A 25,499-nucleotide genomic window follows, 5' to 3' on the forward strand; every position below is an offset into this window, starting at 1 on the left:
TGTGTGATGTGATAGGTGTGGAGTGACATCTATAGTGTAATGGGTGCTGGAGTGACATCTATAGTGTAATGGGTGCTGTGTGTGATGTGATGGGTGTGGAGTGACATCTATAGTGTAATGGTTGCTGTGTGTGATGTGATGGGTGTGGAGTGACATCTAGAGTGTAATGGGTGCTGTGTGTGATGTGATGCATGTGGAGTGACATCTATAGTGTAATGGGTGCTGTGTGTGATGTGATGGGTGTGGAGTGACATCTATAGTGTAATGGGTGCTGTGTGTGATGTGATGGGTGTGGAGTGACATCTATAGTGTAATGGGTGCTGTGTGTGATGTGATGGGTGGGGAGTGACATCAATAGTGTAATGGGTGCCGTGTGAAGTGTGATGGGTGTGGAGTGACATCTATAGTGTAATGGGTGCTGTGTGTGATGTGATGGGTGTGGAGTGACATCTATAGTGTAATGTGTGCTGTGTGAGATGTGATGGGTGTGGAGTGACATCTATAGTGTAATGGGTGCTGTGTGCAGTGTGATGAGTGTGGAGTGACATCTATAGTGTAATGGGTGCTGTGTGTGATGTGATGGGTGTGGAGTGACATCTAGAGTGTAATGGGTGCTGTGTGTGATGTGATGGGTGTGGAGTGACATCTATAGTGTAATGGGTGCTGTGTGTGATGTGATGGGTGGAGTGACATCTATAGTGTAATGGGTGCTGTGTGTGATGTGATGGGTGTGGAGTGACATCAATAGTGTAATGGGTGCTGTGTGAAGTGTGATGGGTGTGGAGTGACATCTATAGTGTAATGGGTGCTGTGTGTGATGTGATGGGTGTGGAGTGACATCTATAGTATAATGTGTGCTGTGTGAGATGTGATGGGTGTGGAGTGACATCTATAGTGTAATGGGTGCTGTGTGCAGTGTGATGAGTGTGGAGTGACATCTATAGTGTAATGGGTGCTGTGTGTGATGTGATGGGTGTGGAGTGACATCTAAAGTGTAATGGGTGCTGTGTGTGATGTGATGGGTGTGGAGTGACATCTATAGTGTAATGGGTGCTGTGTGTGATGTGATGGGTGGAGTGACATCTATAGTGTAATGTGTGCTGTGTGTAAGATGTGATGGGTGTGGAGTGACATCTATAGTGTAATGGGTGCTGTGTGTGATGTGATGCATGTGGAGTGACATCTATAGTGTAATGTGTGTGATGTGATGGGTGTGGAGTGACATCTAGAGTGTAATGGGTGCTGTGTGTGATGTGATGGGTGGAGTGACATCTATAGTGTAATGGGTGCTGTGTGTGATGTGATGGGTGTGGAGTGACATCTATAGTGTAATGTGTGCTGTGTGTGATGTGATGGGTGTGGAGTGACATCTATAGTGTAATGGGTGCTGTGTGTGATGTGATGGGTGGAGTGACATCTATAGTGTAATGGGTGCTGTGTGTGATGTGATGGGTGTGGAGTGACATCTATAGTGTAATGTGTGCTGTGTGTGATGTGATGGGTGTGGAGTGACATCTATAGTGTAATGGGTGCTGTGTGTGATGTGATAGGTGTGGAGTGACATCTATAGTGTAATGTGTGCTGTGTGTGATGTGATGCGTGTGGAGTGACATCTATAGTGCAATGGGTGCTGTGTGTGATGGAATGGGTGATCTGAGTGCTGGATGTGGAGCGATGGGAGCACTGCGTGTGGAGTGATGGGTGCGGTTCGTTCATTGCTATTCTGCCCTTGCGCAAGGCAGCTCGATGTTCAAAAGCTCGTTACCAATGTCGAGGTCTGCTGCTCGCCACGACGAGGGGTTTCTGGAGAGAGTTGGTATGGTTTTGCCGTTCCTCTTCCTCCTCTATTGAAGGAGCGCAGCCCACAGTGGTTTACCACGTGGTCCACAGTTTGGCTTGCATTGGCCTTAACCGCACCACTTTGGCCGTCTCTTTAATTTTCCATTCATGAAGGCGATGTGATGCAGCATCGGCCTGGTGATGTTCTGAAGCGGTTGATAGTTACACCAGCATCTTCGAGGAGCAATGTCAAATGAGGTGTCTATTCCGGAAGTCTGCGTTGTTCCACTCTGTTCTCCAGCATTCTGCTGGATCTGGGTAAGATTCGAGGATGGCGATAGCGCGATCCCAGAAGGGGGATCGAGACTTGAGCAGTCGGCAGCGAGGAACATCGTTGTCTTCGTTGATGATGGGCAGGTGGGTTGTCGTTGGCAGGAAAACGTGCAAACTCCCTTGCAAGTTTGTACGTCTCAGCGGATTTTTGGTGGTAGAATGTTCGCCAGGACATTCAGCCGGGGTGGTTGGGGTGTCGGTTTAAGCATTCCCATTATGACTCGCGTCGCATCATCCAACAATGCATCTGGCACTTGTGCGTTTGTTGCCGCTGCTGCGCCTTTGGTAATGGGTCATGGGCGTGAAGCGCCAGCAACCGCGCTCCACTCTGGGTGCCGGTGCTGGGTGGCTGGTGATGTGCGTGGAATGCGGAGTGTCGATTGTGTCCCATGCTGGGAGGGTGGGTGGGGGTGCAGTGGCTTGGGGGGACAGGGGGGGGGGCACCTTGACAAGTTACAGTGCAAAGTAAAAACAATTCTGAGCGGCAACAATAAACGCTCGCAGACGCCCCGACGGATTCCATTGACAAAAAAGATTCCAATTAAAATCCAATCATAGCGTGCCGGGAGCACCGGCTGGGATCGCGTTACAGCCCGGATGCGTGTCAGCAACATCCACATTATCACGTCCGCTGCAGGAGCAGCAGCAGGAGCAGCAGCAGCAGTAGCAGGAGGAAGGCGCAGGGGTCACGGCTGAGAGAATGAGAGCAATTTATGCATCGATCTACGAAGAGACAGAGCTGAGCGCGCGCGGCACAGCGATGTAACAAGCGATCGTGGCCTCCCCGGCCTTGCTCCGCTGCACCGCGACCTCCAAGGGTAACCGCCGATCGATGAGACCGGACGAGGGCACGAGAGCGCGACGAGCGCGGGACGCCCCGGCGGACACGCGAGCGAGCGGGGCCAGGCTTCACCCGCGCCACGAACGCGACGCGCCCGGGCGAGCAGCGTCGGTGCACGCACGGGGTCAACGTTTCTCGCAAATGCCGCAAGGAAACGCAATAGAATTTTTTCAATTAATGTACTGCGTTGGTGGGCGGCGAGAAGCAAGGTAGTGAGAGGCGCGTGGAGCACCGGGATCAACAACGACCTCCCCCCTCACCCGCCACCATCTCTCCGGCAGCCACGAACATGAGGTCATCCCACGGAATAAATAAACTTCTGCATTAAAGGTGACTCAGTGGAACGGTGGCGGCGGCGGTGGCAGGGCGAGGCAATCACCACAAAGCCTATTTTTGGCGATTAGTTGTCCGGGTGACGACATGGGTGCCAGCTCAGCCCAGCCACCCGTCTAACGCAGGGCCCAGTGCCCCACGCATTCACCCCTTCCCCCACCACTGCCGGGGGAACCACCCAACATCAATTCCCCGCCCCCATCAGAACCCCGACCCCCCCCACCCACAACAAATCACAAGAGAAAGAGTTACTAATTAAATAAAAAGGAGGCACGAGGCTTGATGGAACAGCTGACAACCTCTGTTTCCGCGCCGTGCTCACTAAAACTCCCGGTGCCAACAAAGATTTAGGTGATCTATCGGACGTGTCATTCCTGTAATTAAGGGAATGCTGCCATGCCTGCGATGGGCCAAATTCCCACAAGGGGAGCGCGTGGAGAGGAAAGCGAGGGAGGGAGGGAGAGAGGGAGAGAGTGGGGGTCAGCGATGATCGCTCGAGCAGCTGACAGCGCGGATCGGCAGCAGCGAAGGCAAATATGCGAGAAACTCCCCAAACACAAGGACGGCGTCGTCCTTCACCGCGCGGCGTTCCTCGGCCAAACGAAGGGGTGCCGAGGAAACGGCGTCACCGGCGGCCACGGTGGCCGTTTGGCCCGGTGTGCGCTGGTGCCCGGCGCGTAGCGGCAGCCTCACCGATTAGCATGTCCCCGGAGAGGTGGGCCCCTAATTACACTCGAGAACCAGGCCACATTAAGCGGCCAACGAGGCCCGTTACGAACAGACGTGACGATGTTTTCCCCATTTACGACGGACGTTTAAATTTAATTGCCTGCACTCTGGTGTCACCCGGTAATGCGCGCCCGCTCGCTCCGCCAAAATGCATTAACGGCGGAACGAGTCACGCGAGAAGGGAGCGGTAGTTTTCATCACGGCTGCCGTGATGGGCAGCAGTCCGAGAGGGTATTTATTGGATCATCGCGCCCACGCAACAGCGACCGTTCGGCAGCACAAAACAGTGTCGGGTTGCAATCCGAAAACGATGTAATCTCCGGTCACATCTGCCAGCCGCCGCGTGCACCGGGAGATAATGCGGAGCAAGTGGGGGGGGGGGGGGGCAAGGTGAGAGCACCGTACGCCTCTGGCTGCCACCGTGACGCCAGCCGTACCTGCCTGGCACGCGCCGAAGCCTCTTTCAACCCAACACCGGCATCGCGCTTGGTAACATGGTGACATGGCGACAATGCGAGCCATCCGCAGTGTGCCAGTTGGCGGTTGAAGAGAGAGTCCTCACCGGCAGAAATTGATTTGAAAAAAAAGAACGGACCTCTGCTGATGAGACACCATGTCAAAAACAGTCCAGAGTTTTGCTTGTCTTGAAACAATGCCGCTGAAACGATGCACTCCCAGAAGGCCGTGTGCCTTATGGGTTGTGCGAGAATTTGTTTTCATTTATGTACAGAGATGTATTGTAGGTAAAGGGGATGGACTGTCTGCTTATTTATTCAGTTGACTTTTAAATTGGCCCAGCCACCCGAATAATTTCTTGGCGGTAACAACGTATCGCCAAACCGTGCCTTGCATCGCAAAGTGTGACGTGAATGAAAATGTGACATCATTCACAGTGGTTCACAAGCATAGGCCACTGTGTGGTAATCCTGAAACGGATACTGTGCGTCAAATATAGCACCAGCAACTAAATGACTAAAGTGGCCAATGTAGCAACCACCCAGGTTACCGGTTAGATCTGAGCCATTCAATCCCAACGTGCTCTGGCCAAGATAAATATGTGACAATGACTTAAATCCAATCGTCCCAAAGTCACGTGACACCACGTTACTTAACTACCGGGCCCGGTGGCTGGGCGACAGAGCGAGCGCCTCGGAAGCGGAATGTTGCGAGTTCAAGTCCTGTTTGGCGGACGATTGCCTTGAACCATCATCGTTCCTCTGAGGTGACTAAAAGGAGCACAACTTTGCGGGGCAAGTCAAACAGCGTTAGTCCTCCGGAGATACTCGCCCCCACCATGGGAATGTAGAATTTCTAGTCACTGGCTCTGAAAGTTCTGTAAATAACAGGAGATGAGCACCGATGCATCAATGGCAATTTGGGGAGCAGGACGTCTCTGACCTTTTTAACTTGACTGTAGCATTTAAAAGTTGTGGGAAACAATCGCCTCTCGCTTCAAAGGGGGTGGCATGGGTGGAGGAAGGAGAGGAGCTCAGTGTACGATTACTTCTATGCAGCACAAGCACAGAATGTTTTGTCTTGGCCACAGTGAATGGGATAATTGTAGATTATGGTGTAAGGCTTGGGGGGAGCAGTGAAAGCTTCACAATTCATCGACCAGGAAGGCCAGTTCCCACTGCACTGATGAGCTAGTGCCGGCGTGAAGTAGCTCTGGGGTGGGAGGGGGGATCCTGGGGTGCTGGGGGGGGGGGGCAAGAGTGGACTGGCACGGGCTAAGAATCGGTGAGCCGCGTCATTCCCACGCGTTGAGTGAAAGCGCCTTTCTGAGATCGCGACCGCTTCTCGTCAAATGTGCGCCGAGCGGCAGGGGCCGAGCGCGAGAACTAACCGCACGGCCGTCTCCGGCAAGCGGCCCCTCGCGCTTCATCGCGTCGGCAATATTCACCGTGAGCCCGAGCCAAGAATACACGTGTTTATATCCAGCGTCTCCCGCGATCAATCCGACGACGGGCAGTGTGGCCGTGCCGAGCCACCCCCGGCAAAATTCAGCCTCCAACATCGCTCCGGACGAGAAACGGGCGCGGAGCGACGAGCGGAAATAAAACATCGATTCCATCATCGAATCGCCAGAATCTATTCTCTTCGAATGGTCCACATCAAGCCCCTTTAAGGCATGTTTTTCAGACAGGCCACCACATGATGGAATTAGCGGCGGCTGGCGGTTCGAGTCACTTCCGATGTCATAATGCCGTGCGGTACCGCGACTTCACACAACGTGATGCGCATGTCACCACGAATCCGCACATGTCGTCTCCAAGCTCTCAATTGTGACAAGAGGTTCAGGATTCGAATCCAGCGGCTGCCCTGGATAATGCTGCGGCTGTATGAACGGTAAGAATATACTAGGCGCCCACCTGCTTCACATTGGACGTTAAAGACCCTGTGACATAACTCGCCAAGAGGAGCCCACTGTGTTCCGGCGTCCAAGTTAAAATTCAACAAAAATTTTTTAATGACACCGCAGATTACCAAAAGGGACTACACACATCAGCAATCATCGACCGTCCCCCCCAACTGTGGAAACTTGGCAGGACCCTCCTGAAAGGGAGTCACGAGACTGGGCTAGGCTTCATGGCTAAACAAGCGCAATAAATTGTATTAGGTATCCACTGGAGCTATGCACTTTAAATCTAGATTCAAAACTCATTTATTTAAAACTGCTATTTGGCATTTAGTTTCTTGTCCTTCCCCCGCACCTTCGACAAGCATGGCTGGCTACGTACGGTGCGAAAGAAGTTCAATATGCATACATACATACAAACAATCGCACTCATCTGTACCTATGTATGTCTTGGCAAGCAATGTCTCTGAGCGGGTTACAGCATAGAATTTGCGGGGCCAAGTCTAGTGTGCAGCCTGCCAGCTGAAAATCCTTGGTATGCGTACAGTTTGGTACGCGTAAAGTAATTGACTCGTGATATGGCTAGGTGACTCAGCGGTAGGGCGAGCAGCTCGACGCTGCAAGGTTGCAAAGTTCACGTCCTGTTTGGGGAGTTGACTTGGGCCAACAGCCCATCAGGACTTCCAGGGTCAACGCCCAGTAAACATATCAAACGTTGGGCCAACGTTCACACGATTGTGGAGCCATTGGAACCAACGTTGGCCGAACGTTCCATATTTTCCGGGCAGTGGTTGGCTGTCCTATGATCATGCTCATCCCTGCCATAGGAATGTGGAATTTCCACCACTGGCCCAGAGCCTTGAAAGAGGAGAGTGAACACAAGCCCGGTAAAGCTCATGAGCCGGGATGTCACTGTGACATTTGACTTGCAGTGGAGTTGAGAAAGCCAGCAGACAAACAACTCTCCGTGTGAACGGCACAACCCGCCAGCACTCCGGGCACGTACGGCAACGCACTGTACACAGTGTGTACACACAGCGGTTACCCTTCGGCATTTGTGAAGCGAACCAAGTCCTTGCCGATACCCATCTCACCACGCTGCAACAGGACACGTGATGTGTCGGGACCCGCGTGGCGACAACTCGTCAAAGACAACATCGAGTTACGGGTTTTATGATCTTTCCGGCCTGCAACTCTCTTCCTTGTTATGCCGGGGGATTTTCTCATAATTTACAGGGTTTTTTACTACGTGGACACACCGCGAGACACTTGTAAATTTGACTTAATGGAAATACAACGCGGGTTAATGTGGTTGTGCCAATGCAGATATGGGTGCGTTACGGTGAACACTTGTTTTTTTTTACTCCTCGCCCCCATCGTAAATATACTCCAATTGTTTTGAAAGTTGCAAGGTGAACTCCACTGCCCTGCTCTAAGGTCAGCTGGACAACTCGGACACACCACGCATTCTTGCCCGTGTTGTTTCATGCACCTTGCTGCTGCTACCGCTGCAGCAGCATTCCGCGCTCCGTTTGCCGGAGACCGAGGAATGTCTGTTCCTGCCATGGGCTGTGCGCAGGAATGTCATGTTTCATTGCGGGAGACGAGCGGCATCGCTGACCGCGACACGTGCTCGCTGGGGTTTCAGGCAAACATGCGCACACACCACGCACTCTGCTCTCGCCGAAGTTCCGTTTCTGCAGGTGTCCCCCGCTGCAGCCAGGGATTCATTTCTCGATAGTTTGACGACTGCTGTAAGGTAGCATGTGGCCTACATTGCCACAGCCATGGCGAGAAGGCACAGTTGATGTGGTGTTGGCAGGTGTGGAAATGTTTTCTGGGTCACCGAGCCGGACAGACACGGCTGGCAGTAAGCTCTGCCCGCAGTACGGTGTGAGTAGGCTCGCTTGCAGGCGTCTCTGCTCACTGGAGTTCCATAGTTAGGAACTCCCTTACCCCAGCCGTCTGTGCTGTTGACTCCTTGCCCCGGTTCAAGACCTTCTTTTTCTCTAACTATGACTGACGGCATTACTCTCCATAAAATAAATAGACCTACCATTGTCTGTGGTCTCGAGACGCGCTGGCATTTAGACGCTTACTAAATACAAGTTATATTGCCTGGAGGAAGTTTAGCCCAAGGGTGAATCCTCCAAGCATGGCACGGTGGCTCCCCAGCTCAGACAACACACAAGACGAGGACTAATCTCAACATTCCTTGTGTAATTTAGCTGGGGATCATTCTTATTTAATCCGTTATCACTTGGGTGACGCGACCGTTGACAGCCTTGCAAGCCGCATCGGCGACAAGTCCGCCAACCATCACATCCTCGCCAGTAAAAACAATAACAATGGCAATAAAAATATATCTTATTATTATTATTAAGCTAAAAGGAAACACGGGCCCAAAGGAAAGGCATTTGGAGACCTCCGGATAGCGTTGCTCCGTCTGTGTAAACACTCGCACCGATCACAATCGCGGGTACAGTAGCAGCACCAAGATCGCCACGTCCTTAAATCGTGGCCGAGTTCCCAGGGGCGCCCGGTCCACTCCAGCCATCGCTCTGCATTATTCATGCGGGCCTCTTTCCATTTAGTGGCCAATAACCGCCACCCAGGAAGCCATTCAGATGGGTATCTTTCACCGCCAAACCACGTGCTTGTCAGTTATCATTCACGAGGAAGTCCATTTTCAACATCCCCAGGACATTAAGTAACATTGTCACTTGCAGGCCATGCTAGGTCACGAGCAGACAATACAGGCCACTCCCAGACCACAACCTCACCGCCCCAGCTATACCCAGCCCACAACAAAGCCACAATGGCCATTGCCAGACCATTTCCAACTTCCACCAGACACTACTAGACCACACCAGCCAGCTACCACCAGCCACTGGAGGCCACAACCATGCCACCACTGGGCCATACCAACAATGATCATCCATAACCAGGCCACACCATTCAGACAGCACCAGCGATTACGATCTCATCTTTGAGGCGACACCAACAGCCTCTGTTCGGCCTTAGCAGCCACCACCAGTGCAATGGAGCCACTCTGAGGCAATGTGGTGCCAAATTCTGCACCTGCCCACCACATTCGTTGCTGCGACAGCAGTAATGAGATGGCGCGTCCATTAAATCAATGCATTGCTTCTCACTGAACTTCAAGACGGCAGCAAAATAAATGACCTGGACTCACGGGCGTTTCAATTTTATTTTTTTACCATTACTGTTAATAATAATAATAAAATGTTTACGCCATCAAGCTCCCACGTCAGGTTTAATATAATCAAACACATTTATGGTTTCCCCAGGGAAGAGGGTTCAGCCAGCGGGGCTTTAGAACATTATTGAGTTATCGACTCCAAAGTCATACTTCATAGCCTGGCAGCCGAGCCTTATTAAATCTACAGACAGCCGAGCTGCGCGCAAACCACAAGCTACAGCGGTGCAGAGAAAGCATCACGCTAATAACCGCACGCACAGGAGACACACACACACATACACCCGGGTGGTATGCAACGTTGGACCAACGTTGGCACGTGGTTGGAAGCCGCGGACCAACGTACCGAGCGTTGGCTCAACGTTCCACGTTTACTGGGGTGATAAGACACGCACTCGGTAAACAAGATAACGTTGGGCCATTCGTTGGCACGTGGTTGGAACCCGCGGACCAACGTTGGGACCAACGTTGGCTCGACGTTTCCATGAAGGCCATCACCATCCGCACCACCAGCAGTGAAGGCGGTGCACGGTTAATGTTAACGGCGGCGGCATCAGCAGCAGCAGCGGGCTTATTTCACGTTGTCAGCTATGCCAGAGTTCACGATGATGTCACGTCACCTGCCTTCAGAAAGGTGCATCACGGGACGGGGTGTGGTTGGGGTGGGTGGGGTTTAGGTGAGGAGAGAATGGCACTGTACAGGCTGGATATAAGCACACGTAAGCGGCATGGGGTTTTTTTTCTTTCGATGTAAGCAACCCCACAACATTAACGTTCTACCACGGTGAAGGATTGGCAAAGGGGCAGTCTTCTCATACAAAGCACAGTTCGGTTATAAGAACACAAAGCACAATTATAATATAAGCAACAGAGATTATGTTATACATGTTGGGTGGGGGAGGGGGGCGGTGTTGGCAAAAGGCGACGTCCGATAAAAAAAAGCACACTTCGGATATAAGCACATGTCGACCTGCTGTTTTTCAAGGTCGGTGCCTGCATGCGGCTGGCATCTCGATTGGTTAATAATGGAGGTAAATAATAACACTCGGGATACGGCACGTAAACCACGCGGCAAACTCCATCCACGACAGCCCATTCAACTCAACTACCGAACGTGGCTCAACAACGCAACACTGCCTCTAAGGCGTCCCAGCCACATCAGAATCAGAATATTTATTAATCCTGGAGGAATCTGATGAGCTATAAAGCTCTTTTTCACAGATGCGTGGTGGTGGTGGTGGCCTGACCCACCATCAACTCCGGTAATGACCCGGGTCCCCCCCGCCGGTCCCGAGTAAACCTGGGCCCAGGGCCAACGCCCAGGTGCGAGGTCAAGAAAATCCAAGCTCGAGGTGCGAGTCGGGTTCAGGTGAGGCGGAAGGCCAGGTCCCAACCACGTGTGGTGAGGAAGGGGTGGTGAGGAAGGGGTGGTGAGGGTGAGGAAGGGGTGGTAAGGAGTGGTGAGGGTGAGGAAGGGGTGGTGAGGAAGGGGTGGTGAGAAATGGGTGGTGAGGAAGGGGTGGTGAGGAAGGAGTGGTGAGGGTGAGGAAGGGGTGGTGAGGAAGGGGTGGTGAGGAAGTAGTGGTGAGGAAGGGGTGGTGAGCGGGGGAAGGGATCACGGCTCAGGTAAGGACACGAGCAACGAATCCCCAGGTGAGGACAAGACCGACGCTCTAGTTGAGGAAGAACAGGTAAGGGGGAATTACACATGGCCTCGGTGAGGAGGGAAAGGGCAGTGGCCCAGGTGAGGGCAGGAACAACGCGCAGGTGACAGAAAGGGCATGTCCGGGGGTGTTGGGTGTGGGGGAAGGGGGCACGGAGCTCACCTGCTCGGGCACACGGCCCCCGCTCTGGGTCCCTCCCCGCTCCGAAGTCGCCTCAAGCCCCTGGGTGGGGGGGGAGATGTGGGAGCCGGAGCCGTCCGTCGCCGCCGCCGCCGGTACCTCTCCCGCCCACCCTTGGCCCAAGGGGACCTCAGGGGGACACGGCGGGTAGGAGTTGGGGAGTGGAGGGGGGTGGTGTCCAGGGGAGGCTTCGGTGTTCCCGGCCGGGCACTGGCCACAAGAACACGGGGGTCGGCGCGGTGGTTGGAGCGGCGGGGGGGGGGTCCGCGTCCCTGTTGCTCCTCCCCGCGATCACTGGGGACCAACGGCTCCCGGGAGTCTCCCTCGGTTCTTGGTTTAAACACCAACAACAACAAAACAACAACAAAACAACAACAACTCCCGAGGCTCTTTCTGTCGCACGCGGCAGCGGCGTCGTGCGAGCGGAGCGCTGAGCGGAGCGCGTGCCGGAGTGAGTGGTGGTGGTGGAGGAGGCGGAGGACGTAGAGGGAGGAGTGAGAGAGAGGAGGACATAGAGGGAGGAGTGAGAGAGAGGGGGAGGAGGACGTAGAGGGAGGAGTGAGAGAGATGGGGAGGAGGAGGACATAGAGGGAGGAGTGAGAGAGAGGGGGAGGAGGACGTAGAGGGAGGAGTGAGAGAGGGAGGAGGACATAGAGGGAGGAGTGAGAGAGATGGGGAGGAGGAGGACATAGAGGGAGGAGTGAGAGAGAGGGGGAGGAGGACATAGAGGGAGGAGTGAGAGAGAGGGGGAGGAGGACGTAGAGGGAGGAGTGAGAGAGGAGGACGTAGAGGGAGGAGTGAGAGAGAGAGGAGGAGGACGTAGAGGGAGGAGTGAGAGAGAGGGGGAGGAGGAGGAGGACATAGAGGGAGGAGTGAGAGAGGGGAGGACATAGAGGGAGGAGTGAGAGAGAGGAGGACATAGAGGGAGGAGTGAGAGAGGGAGGAGGACGTACAGGGAGGAGTGAGAGAGAGGGGGAGGAGGACGTAGAGGGAGGAGTGAGAGGGGAGGAGCAGGGAGGGGGGGAGCTGACGAGGCCGTGCCCCGCTTTGTGAGGCCGCGATGACGGCTGGCCAGGGCGGGGCGAGCACCCGGCCAAGGGAAGGGCCCCCCACCGGCCCCATCACTCTTTGCATAAAACTGCAACAGTGTTGTGTACAACTCACACCGTCTCTCTCTCGCCACGATACTTTACAATAATACAACTTACTTACACACACAACACACGCCTTGCATGAACTCACTCTACACAAGACTCACTCTACTCAACACGTTCAACTCCGATTAGGGGCCGTCCATAAATGACGTCACGCGATTTTTGGACGATTTTTGACCCCCCCCCCATTCGTCACACGGCGTCACTTTTAAAAAGTCAGACCCCCCTCAAATGACGTCACAAAGCTCTCCCCCCCCCAAAAAAATAAAACATGCTTCAAATCGCTTTAAACGATTGTCATTGTAGTGCGTATTTAATGTGCCGTTGCACTCTGATGTAGGAGAAAAGATTTATAACGTGTTGTCTATATTTATTTAAAGTTGCGCATTTTGTTGTGACGTCACATTTTTCAACCCCCCCTTCTCGTCACACATCGTCACAAATGTCTGACCCCCCCCCCTAGGTGCGTGACGTCATTTATGGACGGCCCCTTATGGGAGCCAGTAATCTCAGGAAACAGAACCTTCACACTCCCATATGCGTAGTGAGTGGCACCCTCACTCTGTTACACATAATACACACACACACTTTGCACAATACAAAATTACTCACTCTCTATACATGTGATAGGGGCCGTCCATAAATGACGTCACGCGCCTGGGGGGGGTGAGAAATGTGACGTCACATCAAAATGCGCAACTTTAAATAATACAGACAACACGTTCTACTTAATTAAATAGACTTTTTAATAAATATTTTCTCCTACAACATCAGAGTGCAGCGCCACATTAAATACGCACTACAATGCTAATAGTTTAAAGCGATTTGAAGCATGTTTTTTTTTGGGGGGGGCAGAGCTTAGTGACGTCATATTTGAGGGGGGGGTCTGACTTTTTGTGACGCCGTGTGACGAGGGGGGGGGGGGGGTAAAAAATTCGTCCAAAATCGCGTGACGTCATTTATGGACGGCCCCATAGAACACGCACGCACTACGCCTTGAACACAACACTCTCACAATATACACTCACACTATACATAATGCAATCATACTCTCTCACATTATATACACAACGACAAAGATTCCCCCCTGTGTTGCCGTAAACAGACTGTCGGGGAAAGCGCTCTTCGCGAGCACCTATTAAGGCCCCCACGACACGCCCGGCCGGATTTGTGTCCCCAGTGGCGATGCTTAGACACCGCACCAGCTACTCATCTGAGGCTGAGTTGACCTAGGGGAGGCCCAGGACCGGTTCAGATAATAGTCACTGGTGTTGGCTGTGAGCGATAATAATGGAACCCGGGTCGCTGGGTTCGTAGCGCAGGGAGCTAAACGCTACACTACTACACATTATAACATTAAATACACTCACTATATGACGCACACACAAGTTTTGCATAATACATTGAGTACTGGATGAATGTACTCTCACACACGATACACAACAATACCAGGTCTCACACAATAAATCGTTCACTCGTACTACACAAACACTTTACGTAGCACCCAGGGCCATATACATTCATACTACTGGATACTTAAAACACTAGCACTATACATGCAGCTTATACATAATATATACACTCTCGCACGCTTTACGTAATATAGAACTTTCACACCACACACAATACACAATGCACGAAAACTCTAAATATGCAAACGATCTATCTCCACATATCCGTCTCTCCATATTTCTTAGGGGCCGTCCATAAATGACGTCACGCGATTTGGGACGATTTTGACCCCCCCCCCACATCGTCACACGGCGTCACAAAAAGTCAGACCCCCCCCCTCAAATATGACGTCACAAAGCTCTGCCCCCCCCCCCCCAAAAAAAATATAAAACATGCTTCAAATCGCTTTAAACGATTGTCATTGTAGTGCGTATTTAATGTGGCGCTGCACTCTGATGTTGTAGGAGAAAACATTTATAAAAAGTCTATTTAATTAAGTAGAACGTGTTGTCTATATTTATTTAAAGTTGCGCATTTTGTTGTGACGTCACATTTCTCAATCCCCCCCCCCCCTCGTCACAATCGTCACAAATGTGTGACTCCCCCCCCCCCCCCAGGTGCGTGACGTCATTTAGGGAGGGCCCCTTATGTGAGCCAGTAATCCCAGGAAACCGAACCTTCACACTCCCATATGCGTAGTGAGTGGCACCCTCACTCACTCTGTTACACATAATACACACACATACTTTGCACAATACAAAATTACTCACTCTCTATAAATGTGATAGAACACTCACGCACTATGCCTCGTACACAACACTCACAATATACACTCACACTATACATAATGCAATCATACTCTCACATTATATACAAAACGACAAAGATCCTCAACCCCCCTCCCCCTCGTCACACATCGTCACAAATGTCTGACCCCCCCCCCCCAGGTGCGTGACGTCATTTATGGACGGTCCCTTACACAACCTATCAGCCGCACGACCTAAGAGTGTGTAATTTCAGCGGCATTGATTCAAGACAAGCAAGATTCTGTACCGGCATCGACATTCATTTGTCTCATCAGAAAGAGTCAGGCTCGCTTGAACCGAGATACGAACACCCGACTTACGAACATCCGCACTTACGAACCAACCGCTACAATAGTGTTAATATTAAACATTCGACTTCTGAACGTTCGGTTGTACTTACGAACTGAATCGCGGAATTATTTTGTTTGGCGGAGCATACCGTGTGATACACGCCCATTCCGACAAGCCAGCATGATGACTCAAGTGAAAATAAAATGTTTTTTTCTTTTCATATTACTTGATTTTATGTTTTATTCACTATACACTATTTATTACAGTATTACATGCGAATGTACAATACTTCGTATTTATGAGTTTAACAATACCACCTCTTTTTTTGTTTAACTATGTCAAATTGTATAACACTGTACAGTACAATTAAATATTGAGTTCCGAGATACGAACACATCGACTTACGAACGGGTCTCAGGAACATAACCCGTTCGTAAGTATACGACTCAGCATAACCACTCGCGTCGTATGTGGAGAATAACAAAATAGATCATTCACCGTCCCCTTTACAGATCCGTCTCTATACATAAACATAAGCACATGCAAGGTTCACACATCCCGTCAAACGCATCACCTCCTTCAGGGGGTTCCATAATTTCAGCAGCATTAATTTACAACGAGCGGTGGTGATTTGCCACCAAGCGTCGAGGTGATCCAATCGCGTTGGAGATCAACCCGGCGGCTCCTGCGCGATTGATCAACCACCAGCCAGAAAGTCCTGGCCAACCATTACCCGGAGTGGTTTAACCTTGCCACCGCAGCTATCAACATAAAGTACTATAGCACCATCTATTGGAACAAGTTGTTATTATATGTTATTGTACGTAGCGAAGTCGAAAGTCGGGTATTATTTTTTATTTGCCGTCAGCCGTAACGAGAATCGTTCTCTGCGTATGTGAGCGTTTGTCCTGAGAAACGCAAAAAAAAAGTTTCTGCGATTTACCCCTTGGACCGCGATCAACGTTTCGGTCACCGCACACACAGAACACACTCACTCACAGGTTTCACATCCTAGATTTAAAGCTTTCGTGACTGCAAGGATCCATACTCTTTGGTTCTATTCGGTAAAATCACGTAACTTTACCGAATAGAACCAAAGAGTATAGGTTTCACATCACTGTTACATTGCTTTTATGGCTTTATTTTGGTGATTTCGAAAACGTTTTTTGGTTTGGCCATGTTTTTTGTGTTGTAGTACGGAGTTAGACTGATGGCCTTAATCTAAGTTGTCTTGGAATTGTTGTTGTTTGACTTGCATCCCACTGGGATTTTTGCACACAGCGTTGGTGTATGGTGCCTTTTCAGGAATATTTTGCTGTTTTTTTTCCTGGATTTTCTGTTTGCACAGTCACACATAGTCACTTTAAGATGTTTTCTTGTTCGTGTTTTTGTTTTTTGTTTGTTGCGGTTGCACCCGATTCAAGAGCCGAATTGCTCACAGCGCTATACCAAATAAATGAAACTGAAAAAAAACTGTTGTGAGCACGGGGCTCACACGGAATAAAGTTCACGACATTTACACGGCGAGTGAAGCACACAAACACACACACACCCGGTGCCTCGTGGGTTCATAACTAAACACACAAAGACCCCCCCCCCCCCCGTATAGCCTTGAACAGGTTGTTGGGGCAAGTGTCGTTAACGAGCCCCTATGAAAGCCGACAGCACGCAGAGATGTGTGTCGCTGGCACCACGCCTGGTTGCCGCTGTGCCCCCAGTGCTAATGTTGTACACACCGCACCAGGTACTCAATTAAGTCTGAGTCGAGTTATTGGGGGGAGTGGGGGGGGTGAATCAGGTCCAGTTAAATATTCGTAACTGAATACTGGTCTTGGGGGTCGTCCATAAATGACGTCACGCACCTAGGGGGGGGGGGGGGGTCAGATATTTTTAAATAAATATAGACAACACATTCTACTTATTTAAATATACTTTTTTTATAAATGTTTTCTCCTACAACATCAGAGTGCAGCGCCACATTAAATATGCACTACAATGACAATAGTTTACAGCGATTTTAAGCATGTTTTATTTTGGGGGGGGGCGGGCAGGGCTTTGTGACGTCATATTTGAGGGGGGGGGTCTGACTTTTTGTGACGTCGTGTGACGAGGGGGGAGGGGTCAAAAATCGTCAAAAAAAATCGCGTGACGTCATTTATGGACGGCCCCTTGAGCGGGAATCAATCTCGGGCACCGCTCTCCATTAACCAAAGCCACACACACACGGTCACTGAGAAGGGGAAACTTATTGACAAATATTGACGTAGTCAAGCCTGACTTTGCTGATGAGACACTATGTATTTCGCATCATGTCCCCAGAGTTGGTTATGGGTGAGTTATATTCAGGACGAATATCGGGGCTGTACAGTATTATTGTTTCTGCCCGTACAGGCGGCTGCACGCAGAAGAAGACGCCCTGCTGATGCAGGCAGTGATGAAAAGAAAACTGGCACTAATTGGACACATTTGTAGGATGGGCAACAACAGGAAAATTAAAAGTGTTGTTGTTCTTCTTTGGTTCTTTCGGTAAAGTCACGTAGAATGAGAATAAAATAATAAAATAACAATAAAATTCTCACGACGTTTCGGCCACAACGCAAGCGGCCGCCTTCAGGTGAAAGGTACAGACCTGTCGGGACGACAGAGCTTCAATGAACGATGTTAAGATTCGTAGCGACTTTTAAGCTGGTTGGGAGAAGTGAGGCATCTTGACAAAGGGGTGTACATATCAAATAGCTGAGGGATTAGCTTGTGACTGGTCACGGAAATGGCTATGTTAAAGTCAAAACCTACACATCCACAGAGGCAACTAGTAATTTAGCATTGAAATAGCTAAGGGATTAGCTTGTGACTGGTCACAGAAATAGATGTTAAAGTAAAGGCCTACACATCCACAAGTGAGGCACCTTGACAAAGGGGGTTTACATATCAAATAGCTGAGGGATTAGCTTGTGACTGGTCACAGAAATGGCTATGTTAAAGTCAAAGCCTACACATCCACAGAGGCAACTAGTAATTTAGCATTGAAATAGCTAAGGGATTAGCTTGTGCAAATAGCTGAGGGATTAGCTTGTGACTGGTCACAGAAATGGCTATGTTAAAGTCAAAGCCTACACATCCACAGAGGCAACTAGTAATTTAGCATTGAAATAGCTAAGGGATTAGCTTGTGCAAATAGCTGAGGGATTAGCTTGTGACTGGTCACAGGAATGGCTCTGTTAAAGGCAAAACCTACACATCCACAGAGGCAACTAGTAATTTAGCATTGAAATAGCTAAGGGATTAGCTTGTGACTGGTCACAGAAATAGATGTTAAAGTCAAAGCCTACACATCCACAGAGGCACCTCGTACATGGACGCCAAAGGGGGCTGCAACAACTCAACTGTCATACAGTAAACCGATGTGAAAAACCTAATTCTAAATTACATCAATATAATAAATGTACTCAATATATTCTTCAAAAAGCTGAGCTATTAACATTAACTGGGTATACACTACACTATATAATGAATACCATATAGTAAACCAATGAAAACTCAAATATAAACTACCTCAATGTTATATCACAATGTTATATGGTGGAAAAACGGAAAAATGGCAGGAACCGTAAAGGGAGAAAGACCTGAGCAAGATGGCCGCCTGAGGGGCGCTGCCGGGCCGCGCTCCCGGCCTCGGCTGGCGGGGGCCGTTTGTGAGGGGCCGGGGGAGCCGACGGAGGGAGCCGATGGAGCCGAGGGGGCCGGGGGAGCCGGGGGGGCCGACGGGGCCGGGGGGGGGGCGACGGCGCGAGCAGAGGGAGCCGACACTGACTTTCTCACACATCATACACTGACTCACTCACACCATGCACTGACTCACTCACACATCATACACTGACTCACTCACACCATGCACTGACTCACTCACACCATGCACTGACTCACTCACACATCATACACTGACTCTCACACACCATGCACTGACTCACTCACACCATGCACTGACTCACTCACACATCATGCACTGACTCACTCACACATCATGCACTGACTCACACCATGCACTGACTCACGCACACATCATACACTGACTCACACATCATGCACTGACTCATACATCATGCACTGACTCGCTCATCATGCGCTTACACATCATACACTCGCACAACCATTGACCCATTCACTCATCATACACAGGTTCACTCATCGTGTGCTGGCTCACTCACACATCATACACTCACTCACACTGCAGCTGACTCGCTCACACATCATACACTCACTCACACTGCCGCTGACTCACACATCATACACTCACACTGCCGCTGACTCGCTCAAACACCATACACTGACTCACTCATCATGCGCTGACTAACACATCATACGCTGACTCACACATCATACACTCACACTGCCGCTGACTCGCTCACACACCATAAACTGACTCACTCATCATGCGCTGACTAACACATCATACGCTGACTCACACATCATGCACTCACACTGCTGCTGACTCGCTCAAACACCATACACTGACTCACTCATCATGCGCTGACTAATACATCGTGCGCTGACTCACACATCATACACTCACTCACACTGCCGCTGACTCGCTCACACATCATACACTGACTCACTCATCATACACTCACTCGAAACCTAATACTGACTCAATCATCATACGTTGACTCACACATCATACACTCACTCACGCTGCTGCCTCACTCACACATCATACACTGGGAGTGTCGTGCTGCCAGCTATGGCTGCAGGTTTTGTCGTACGTGTTATGTATATCGTTTATTGTTAAATTTAAAATCACAGTTCCTATGATTACTGTTGTTACATTGTTTTGTAGCTTTATTTTGGTCTGGTTGTGGTGTAATAGTTTTCTGCAATGTAGATTCATATTGGAATAGGGTTTTACCCTTTTAACTGGCACAAAAACTGACACCTTTATTCAAGGCATCATGTTTGCAATAACCACAACACAAGCAGTAAAAATGCAAACAAAAAAGACAACTCTGATAATGATATTGGCACTGTCCTTGAATTTGATTGGTCCACACCCGAGACGGCATTTCTTAGAGCCTAGTCTCCATTGGTGTTGGACCAGAAGACGCCAAAAGGCGTACAACTCAAAAACAGCGCACTATCAGAGTATTGAGGGCTCGGGGTGGTCCAACACCAATGGAGGCTAGGCTCTAAGAAAAGCCGTCTCGGGTGTGGACCAATAAAATTCAAGGACAGTGCCAATATTATTATCAGAGTTGTCTTTTTTGTTTGCATTTTGACTGCTTGTGTTGTGGTTATTGCAAACATGATGCCTTGAATAAAGGTGTCAGTTTTTGTGCCAGTTAAAAGGGTAAAACCTATTCCTATATCTTGTTACTGGAAAAGGAGGTCTCATAATGTAAAAAATAGATTCATATTGTTTGTTGCGGTTGCATCCGACTTCAGAGCCGCATGGCTCACAGGGCTATACCTAATAAATGAAATTGAAATGAAACCTACCAGAGATTGTCTTAACGACGACATCACAAAGAGATTGGTGCCTGAAAGATGCAGCACTACTTGAGAATATTGGCACGAGACGTAGGAAAGTGGAAACAAATTACGAAATACGCAGTGGACACCCACGGGCTATCTGCCCATGGATCGTGATGATGATAGGTGGTTGTTATAAATAAAGACCATGAATCTGATGGAGTCATAAGTACTTTCGTCCACCACAAACCCGCAGTCCCTGCTCCTATGTAGACACGTGTACCAATTCACACGTGGACGTACTCACGCCTCACACGTGTAAACCATATACGTCTGTAATTGCATACCATACACACGTGGACGTACTCAGCTCACACGTGGGCTCACAGCGCCACCTGCCCACGACATCTGGAATCGCCGTGGCAATTAAAATCGAAATATTGACCTACACGATCTAACTAAAAAAACTGCAGTCGTGAATTGTTCACTGGGTGTACAATTGCCGTATAAGGTAAACCACTCCACTTAAATTAATACAACGCATGTCTCCCCACGTCCATTGGGTTTCCAGTAAGACGTGGGAGCATTAATTCAACTCACAACTCATATAAGAGCAGCATGCTAAGGATGAAGCTTTGTAGGTCACCGAAGCCAGGGCCGTCCATAGTGGTGGTGGTGGGGGGGGGAAGTGTGGGGCTCTGGATAAATTTCACCGTGGGGCCCCCCGATCCCTTCAAACTAAACCAGAAGTATTACATCGCCCCCCCCCCCCCCCAAAGCGCGGGCCCGAGGCGGTCGCCCCGATTCGCCGTACCCTAGGGACGTCTCTGACCATAGCACATGGCGGGTTTCTGCAGAGAGATGGGAGACGCCTTTGTCTCTCTCAATGCCCACCGTCGTGTAGGTCATGGGAGTTATTTGACCTTACCTCACCACAGAGATCAGAGCAGGTTGGCAGAGAGGGCAGGAGAGGCGGCCGCAACTGGTTCAGATACCACTCGGCACTGACGTTTGGCCTTGGCCGGGAATGGAACTCGGGGGGATAACTTCCCGGCCGAGTTCAAAGCGCACCGCGCAAAACCACAGCATGTGCCCGGGCTGTAATTAAAAGTGGAATAATTTTCCCAACAATGAGTTGAGTGCATTCATCCGGGAAAGCCACACAATGAGTCCGTAGGTTATATTTGAGGAGGGTCCTGTATTGGGATGTTTGACAAAAACACCAATTACATCGTGCCCTCTAGCTCAGTGGTTCTCAACCGAGGATACGCGTGCCTGGCAATGTCCCAGGGGGTACGTAAGGTGATTTATACACGTGTGAAGTTATAGCATACATGAGAGTCATTGGCGAATAATCTTGTATGAATCTGCCTTTGCTGTGTTCACTCACACATTGAATATTTGCTTGCTCCGGGTACTTGGATTTCGTCACTAGGTATGATCTATCCACTGCTAGATGAGGGCCTCAATCAGCACCTCATGCAGCTGTGAAGTGGCAAGAGCTCGACGTTGCAAAGTAGGGCACATTTATTTGTACAGTATCGTTATTTTGAGAATGTAATTGTGTTAACGCAGGTTGCAATGTCATTTTCCAATTGTTATGATGCAATGAATATATTTAAATATAATGTAATTATATATTGCTTGATTGGTTGTATAGGAAATAACGATACGTACTGTAATGTATCGTCTGCTACTTTCACAATAAAGGGTAAAGGCGCAGCCCTGCAATTTCTGATGAGACACTGAACATCGAGACCGGTCCAGTTTGCTCATGTAACCGGCTCGCCCTATCCCTCTCCTCCCGCGATTGTAATGATGATAAAGACCGGCTAATAAAGACGACAACAATAATATACGAGTTCGGAGGAGGCGATGAGTGGATACTCTTGCGTTGTGTTATGCCCTCCTCTTGAGGATCCAGTGACTCCACCACCGAGAAACGCCAGAGGGTTGTGAAACGGCAAACTCTTTACCTCAAAGTGTTCTTCTGAGGAGCATTCGTGCATTTGCAATCGTCACCAGATGCACACCAATCGACCCCCACGTTACACAACACCTCAACTACTATTTGTTGGTATTTCTCCCTTGTGATGTGACTTTGTAGATGAACGTTGAGATTTATAAGGGCACGTGGTGATCAATAAGGTTTGAATTGGTCTGTAATAAGGCAGCCAATGATAAGGGGTTGACAGGTATGATGTTCATCATTATCTCCATTCACAAAAATACGTGTCATTCATTACGTTAAGCCCATACCGGCGACACTCACATTAAACAACGCTGCTGCAAAGAAACATAATCACTCATAGAAGGCCATGTGGCTGATGGGATGTGTAAATATTTAATTAACTTCATTTCACGGGGGGGGGGGGAGATGTGAAGGAGGCGCATAATCTGCTTAGTCCGTGTGTTGCTACTCGCCAACTGTTGCACCCGTGGAGACCCGCCACGTGGTGGGGAGTGGAGTCAAGGATGTGATGGATATGGAAAGAGAAGGGAACGGCAGAGGGAAGAGAAGGAATGGGAGATCCGAGGACGGAATATGAGCGGAGAAACTGGAACAATGGGTCAGGAGAGATGAGGACGGGAGGGGGAAGGGACTTCATCAGGACCTCGACGCTGCTGCACGGAGGAGCAGCGTCTGTTTTCACAGCGGGCGGCGGGGAGTTGGGAGGGGGATCAGAGTCATGTGACTTGCGGGAGACTTGAGCTGATTTAGAGAGAGAGATGTTTACAGCATATGGATGAAAGAGGGGAGGAATTGAGAGGGGAGGAATTGAGAGGGGAGGAATTGAGAGGGGAGGAATTGAGAGTGGATGGGGGCACACAGAAGTCATGCGATTTACGAGAGGCTTGAGCGGATTTAGATTTATTTAGAGTATTGCGGTGGGCTTTCCTGCATTGACTTATAAAAGTGTTCATATAAAAATTCATACTTATTTTATCAGCCATGGGACAATGATTATTGGCTTAGTTGACCCTCAATCAGTATCTAAACATTCACTCATCATTTTTTTAATTTAACTTTCTATTAGTGCTGTCTGTTGCTGGCCGTTTAGCATCATGTGCATTTGCTCAGCAAACCGTAACATGAAAACAACTCGCAATGTTCAGACTGACATTCTTCGTATTCTCACGATTGAGCTGCGCAGTCATTCATCGGGCAGGGGTTTATTATGCGTGTCAGGGTTGTGCGACAGGCAGACTGACACATTTGAGCTCCTTCGGGTTCCATGTTTTGTGTGCGGCTCAATGGGAGGAGGAAGGGGAGGGGGGGGGGTCATATTTCCCCCCACCTCTTCAAGACAAAATGGAGGCTCCTTTCAAAAACTTGGTTGTCCGCTTGTCATGCGCAGGTCTCGACCTACAGCCGTTCCCAAACTGGCTCAGCTGCCGCCGTCGGTGTCTGTCACTGGGGCTGCAGGGGGTGGAGGGCGTCCCCCTCTCTGGCCCTCGTTGTGCCCAGAGATGATTGATAGCTCTGGGTGCCCCCCTCCCCCCCATGCCCCCCTCTCTGGCCCTAGTTGGGCCCAGGGATGCTAGATAGCTCTGGGTGCTCCCCCTCCCCCCCCCATGCTCCCCCAGGCCCCCCTCTCTGGCCCTAGTTGAGCCCAGGGATGTTAGATAGCTCTGGGTGCCCCCCTCCCTCCCGTGCTCCCCAGACCCCCCCCTTTCTGGCCCTATTTGGGTCCAGGGATGCTAGATAGCTCTGGGTGCCCCCCTCCCTCCCGTGCCCCCCAGACCCCCCTCTCTGGCCCTAGTTGAGCCCAGGGATGCTAGATAGCTCTGGGTGCCCCCATCCCCTGCCCCCCTCCCCCCCGTGCCCCCCCCAGACCCCCTTCTCTGGTCCTAGTTGTGCCTAGGGATGCTAGATAGCTCTGGGTGCCCCCCTCCCTCCCGTGCCCCCCTCCCTCCCGTGCCCTCCCAGACCCCATTCTCCCTCACCCCCGTGCTTCTTTACGCCCCCCCCCATCGCGCCCTGGCTTTCCAAAAGCCGCTCTCCCTGCTTCAGGACCTAGCCTGGAATGCCACCCAACAGGTCATGTTGCCATTAAAAAAAATTGGTTCCGCACTGAATTCTATTAAATTCCAGCCAAAAATATTCGGGTTACTGTCACGTGACGAGCGGCCGAGAAAGTGCTGCACCCTTTGGGTAGAAGAGAAGTCACTATCACTTGAAGGCATCTCCGAAGTATAGTAATAGGTTTTACCCTTATAACTGGCACAAACAGGTTCCTGCAGGGTGGGCTGGTAGGACAAGTCTCTGCGCTGTCTATTGCTGATTTTACACCCAACAGCACGAGATTTCACTTCGTTAAAGTATTGAAAGGGGACGGACGGACACATTAATCTATTGCAGGCTGGTACACTCAGTTTACAACTTCGTTCCTACCAGTAAAAACTGACACCTTTATTCAAGGCATCATGTCTGCAATAACCACAACACAAGCAGTCAAAATGCAAACAAAAAGACAACTCTGATAATAATATGCACTGTCCTTGAATTTGATTGGTCCACACCCGAAACGGCTTTCTTTAGAGCCGTCTCCACTGGTGTTGGACCAGAAGACGCCAAAAGGCGTACAACTCAAAAACAGCACACTATCAGAGTATTGAGGGCTCGGGGTGAGCATTTACATATGGGACCTCCTAAGTAGTTCTGTGCTATCCGCTTCCCGTTCTCTAACACGGAGGACTGCACTGCTCTGCAATATTTCTGAAAATGTTTCTAGTGGCATGACACTTGATTGCTCAATGAGCGTAGTAAAGTATGGTCAAACAACCCCCATGACAGACACGGCATGGGGAGTCCTTCATCTAAAAGTGGATTCACAGAGGGATGTAAATTGTTATTTTAACCCTAACCAGTAACCATGGACTGAACCATATAT

At 50.1% G+C, this 25,499-nt stretch overlaps 1 protein-coding gene across 3 annotated transcripts in view; it reads right to left on the reverse strand.

The window, feature by feature from the left end:
• LOC116947576 (plexin-B1-like) overlaps nt 1-12,549 on the reverse strand; it is a 107,466-nt gene extending 94,917 nt beyond the window's left edge. For 2 of the 3 annotated variants that reach the window (XM_032963484.2, XM_032963483.2), the window contains exon 1: nt 11,421-12,549. In XM_032963484.2, the coding sequence (XP_032819375.2) occupies nt 11,421-12,358 (938 nt within the window). In that variant the 5' untranslated portion in view covers nt 12,359-12,549. The remainder of the gene's footprint in view (nt 1-11,420) is intronic. The other variant, XM_076070694.1, reaches the window with a different exon arrangement.
• Between the last annotated feature and the right edge of the window lie 12,950 nt (nt 12,550-25,499).

The sequence above is a fragment of the Petromyzon marinus genome, chromosome 30 (assembly GCF_048934315.1).
Source record: "Petromyzon marinus isolate PM22_M1 ecotype Great Lakes invasive population chromosome 30, UKy_Petmar_22M1.pri1.0, whole genome shotgun sequence".
Taxonomy (NCBI): Eukaryota; Metazoa; Chordata; class Hyperoartia; order Petromyzontiformes; family Petromyzontidae; genus Petromyzon; species Petromyzon marinus.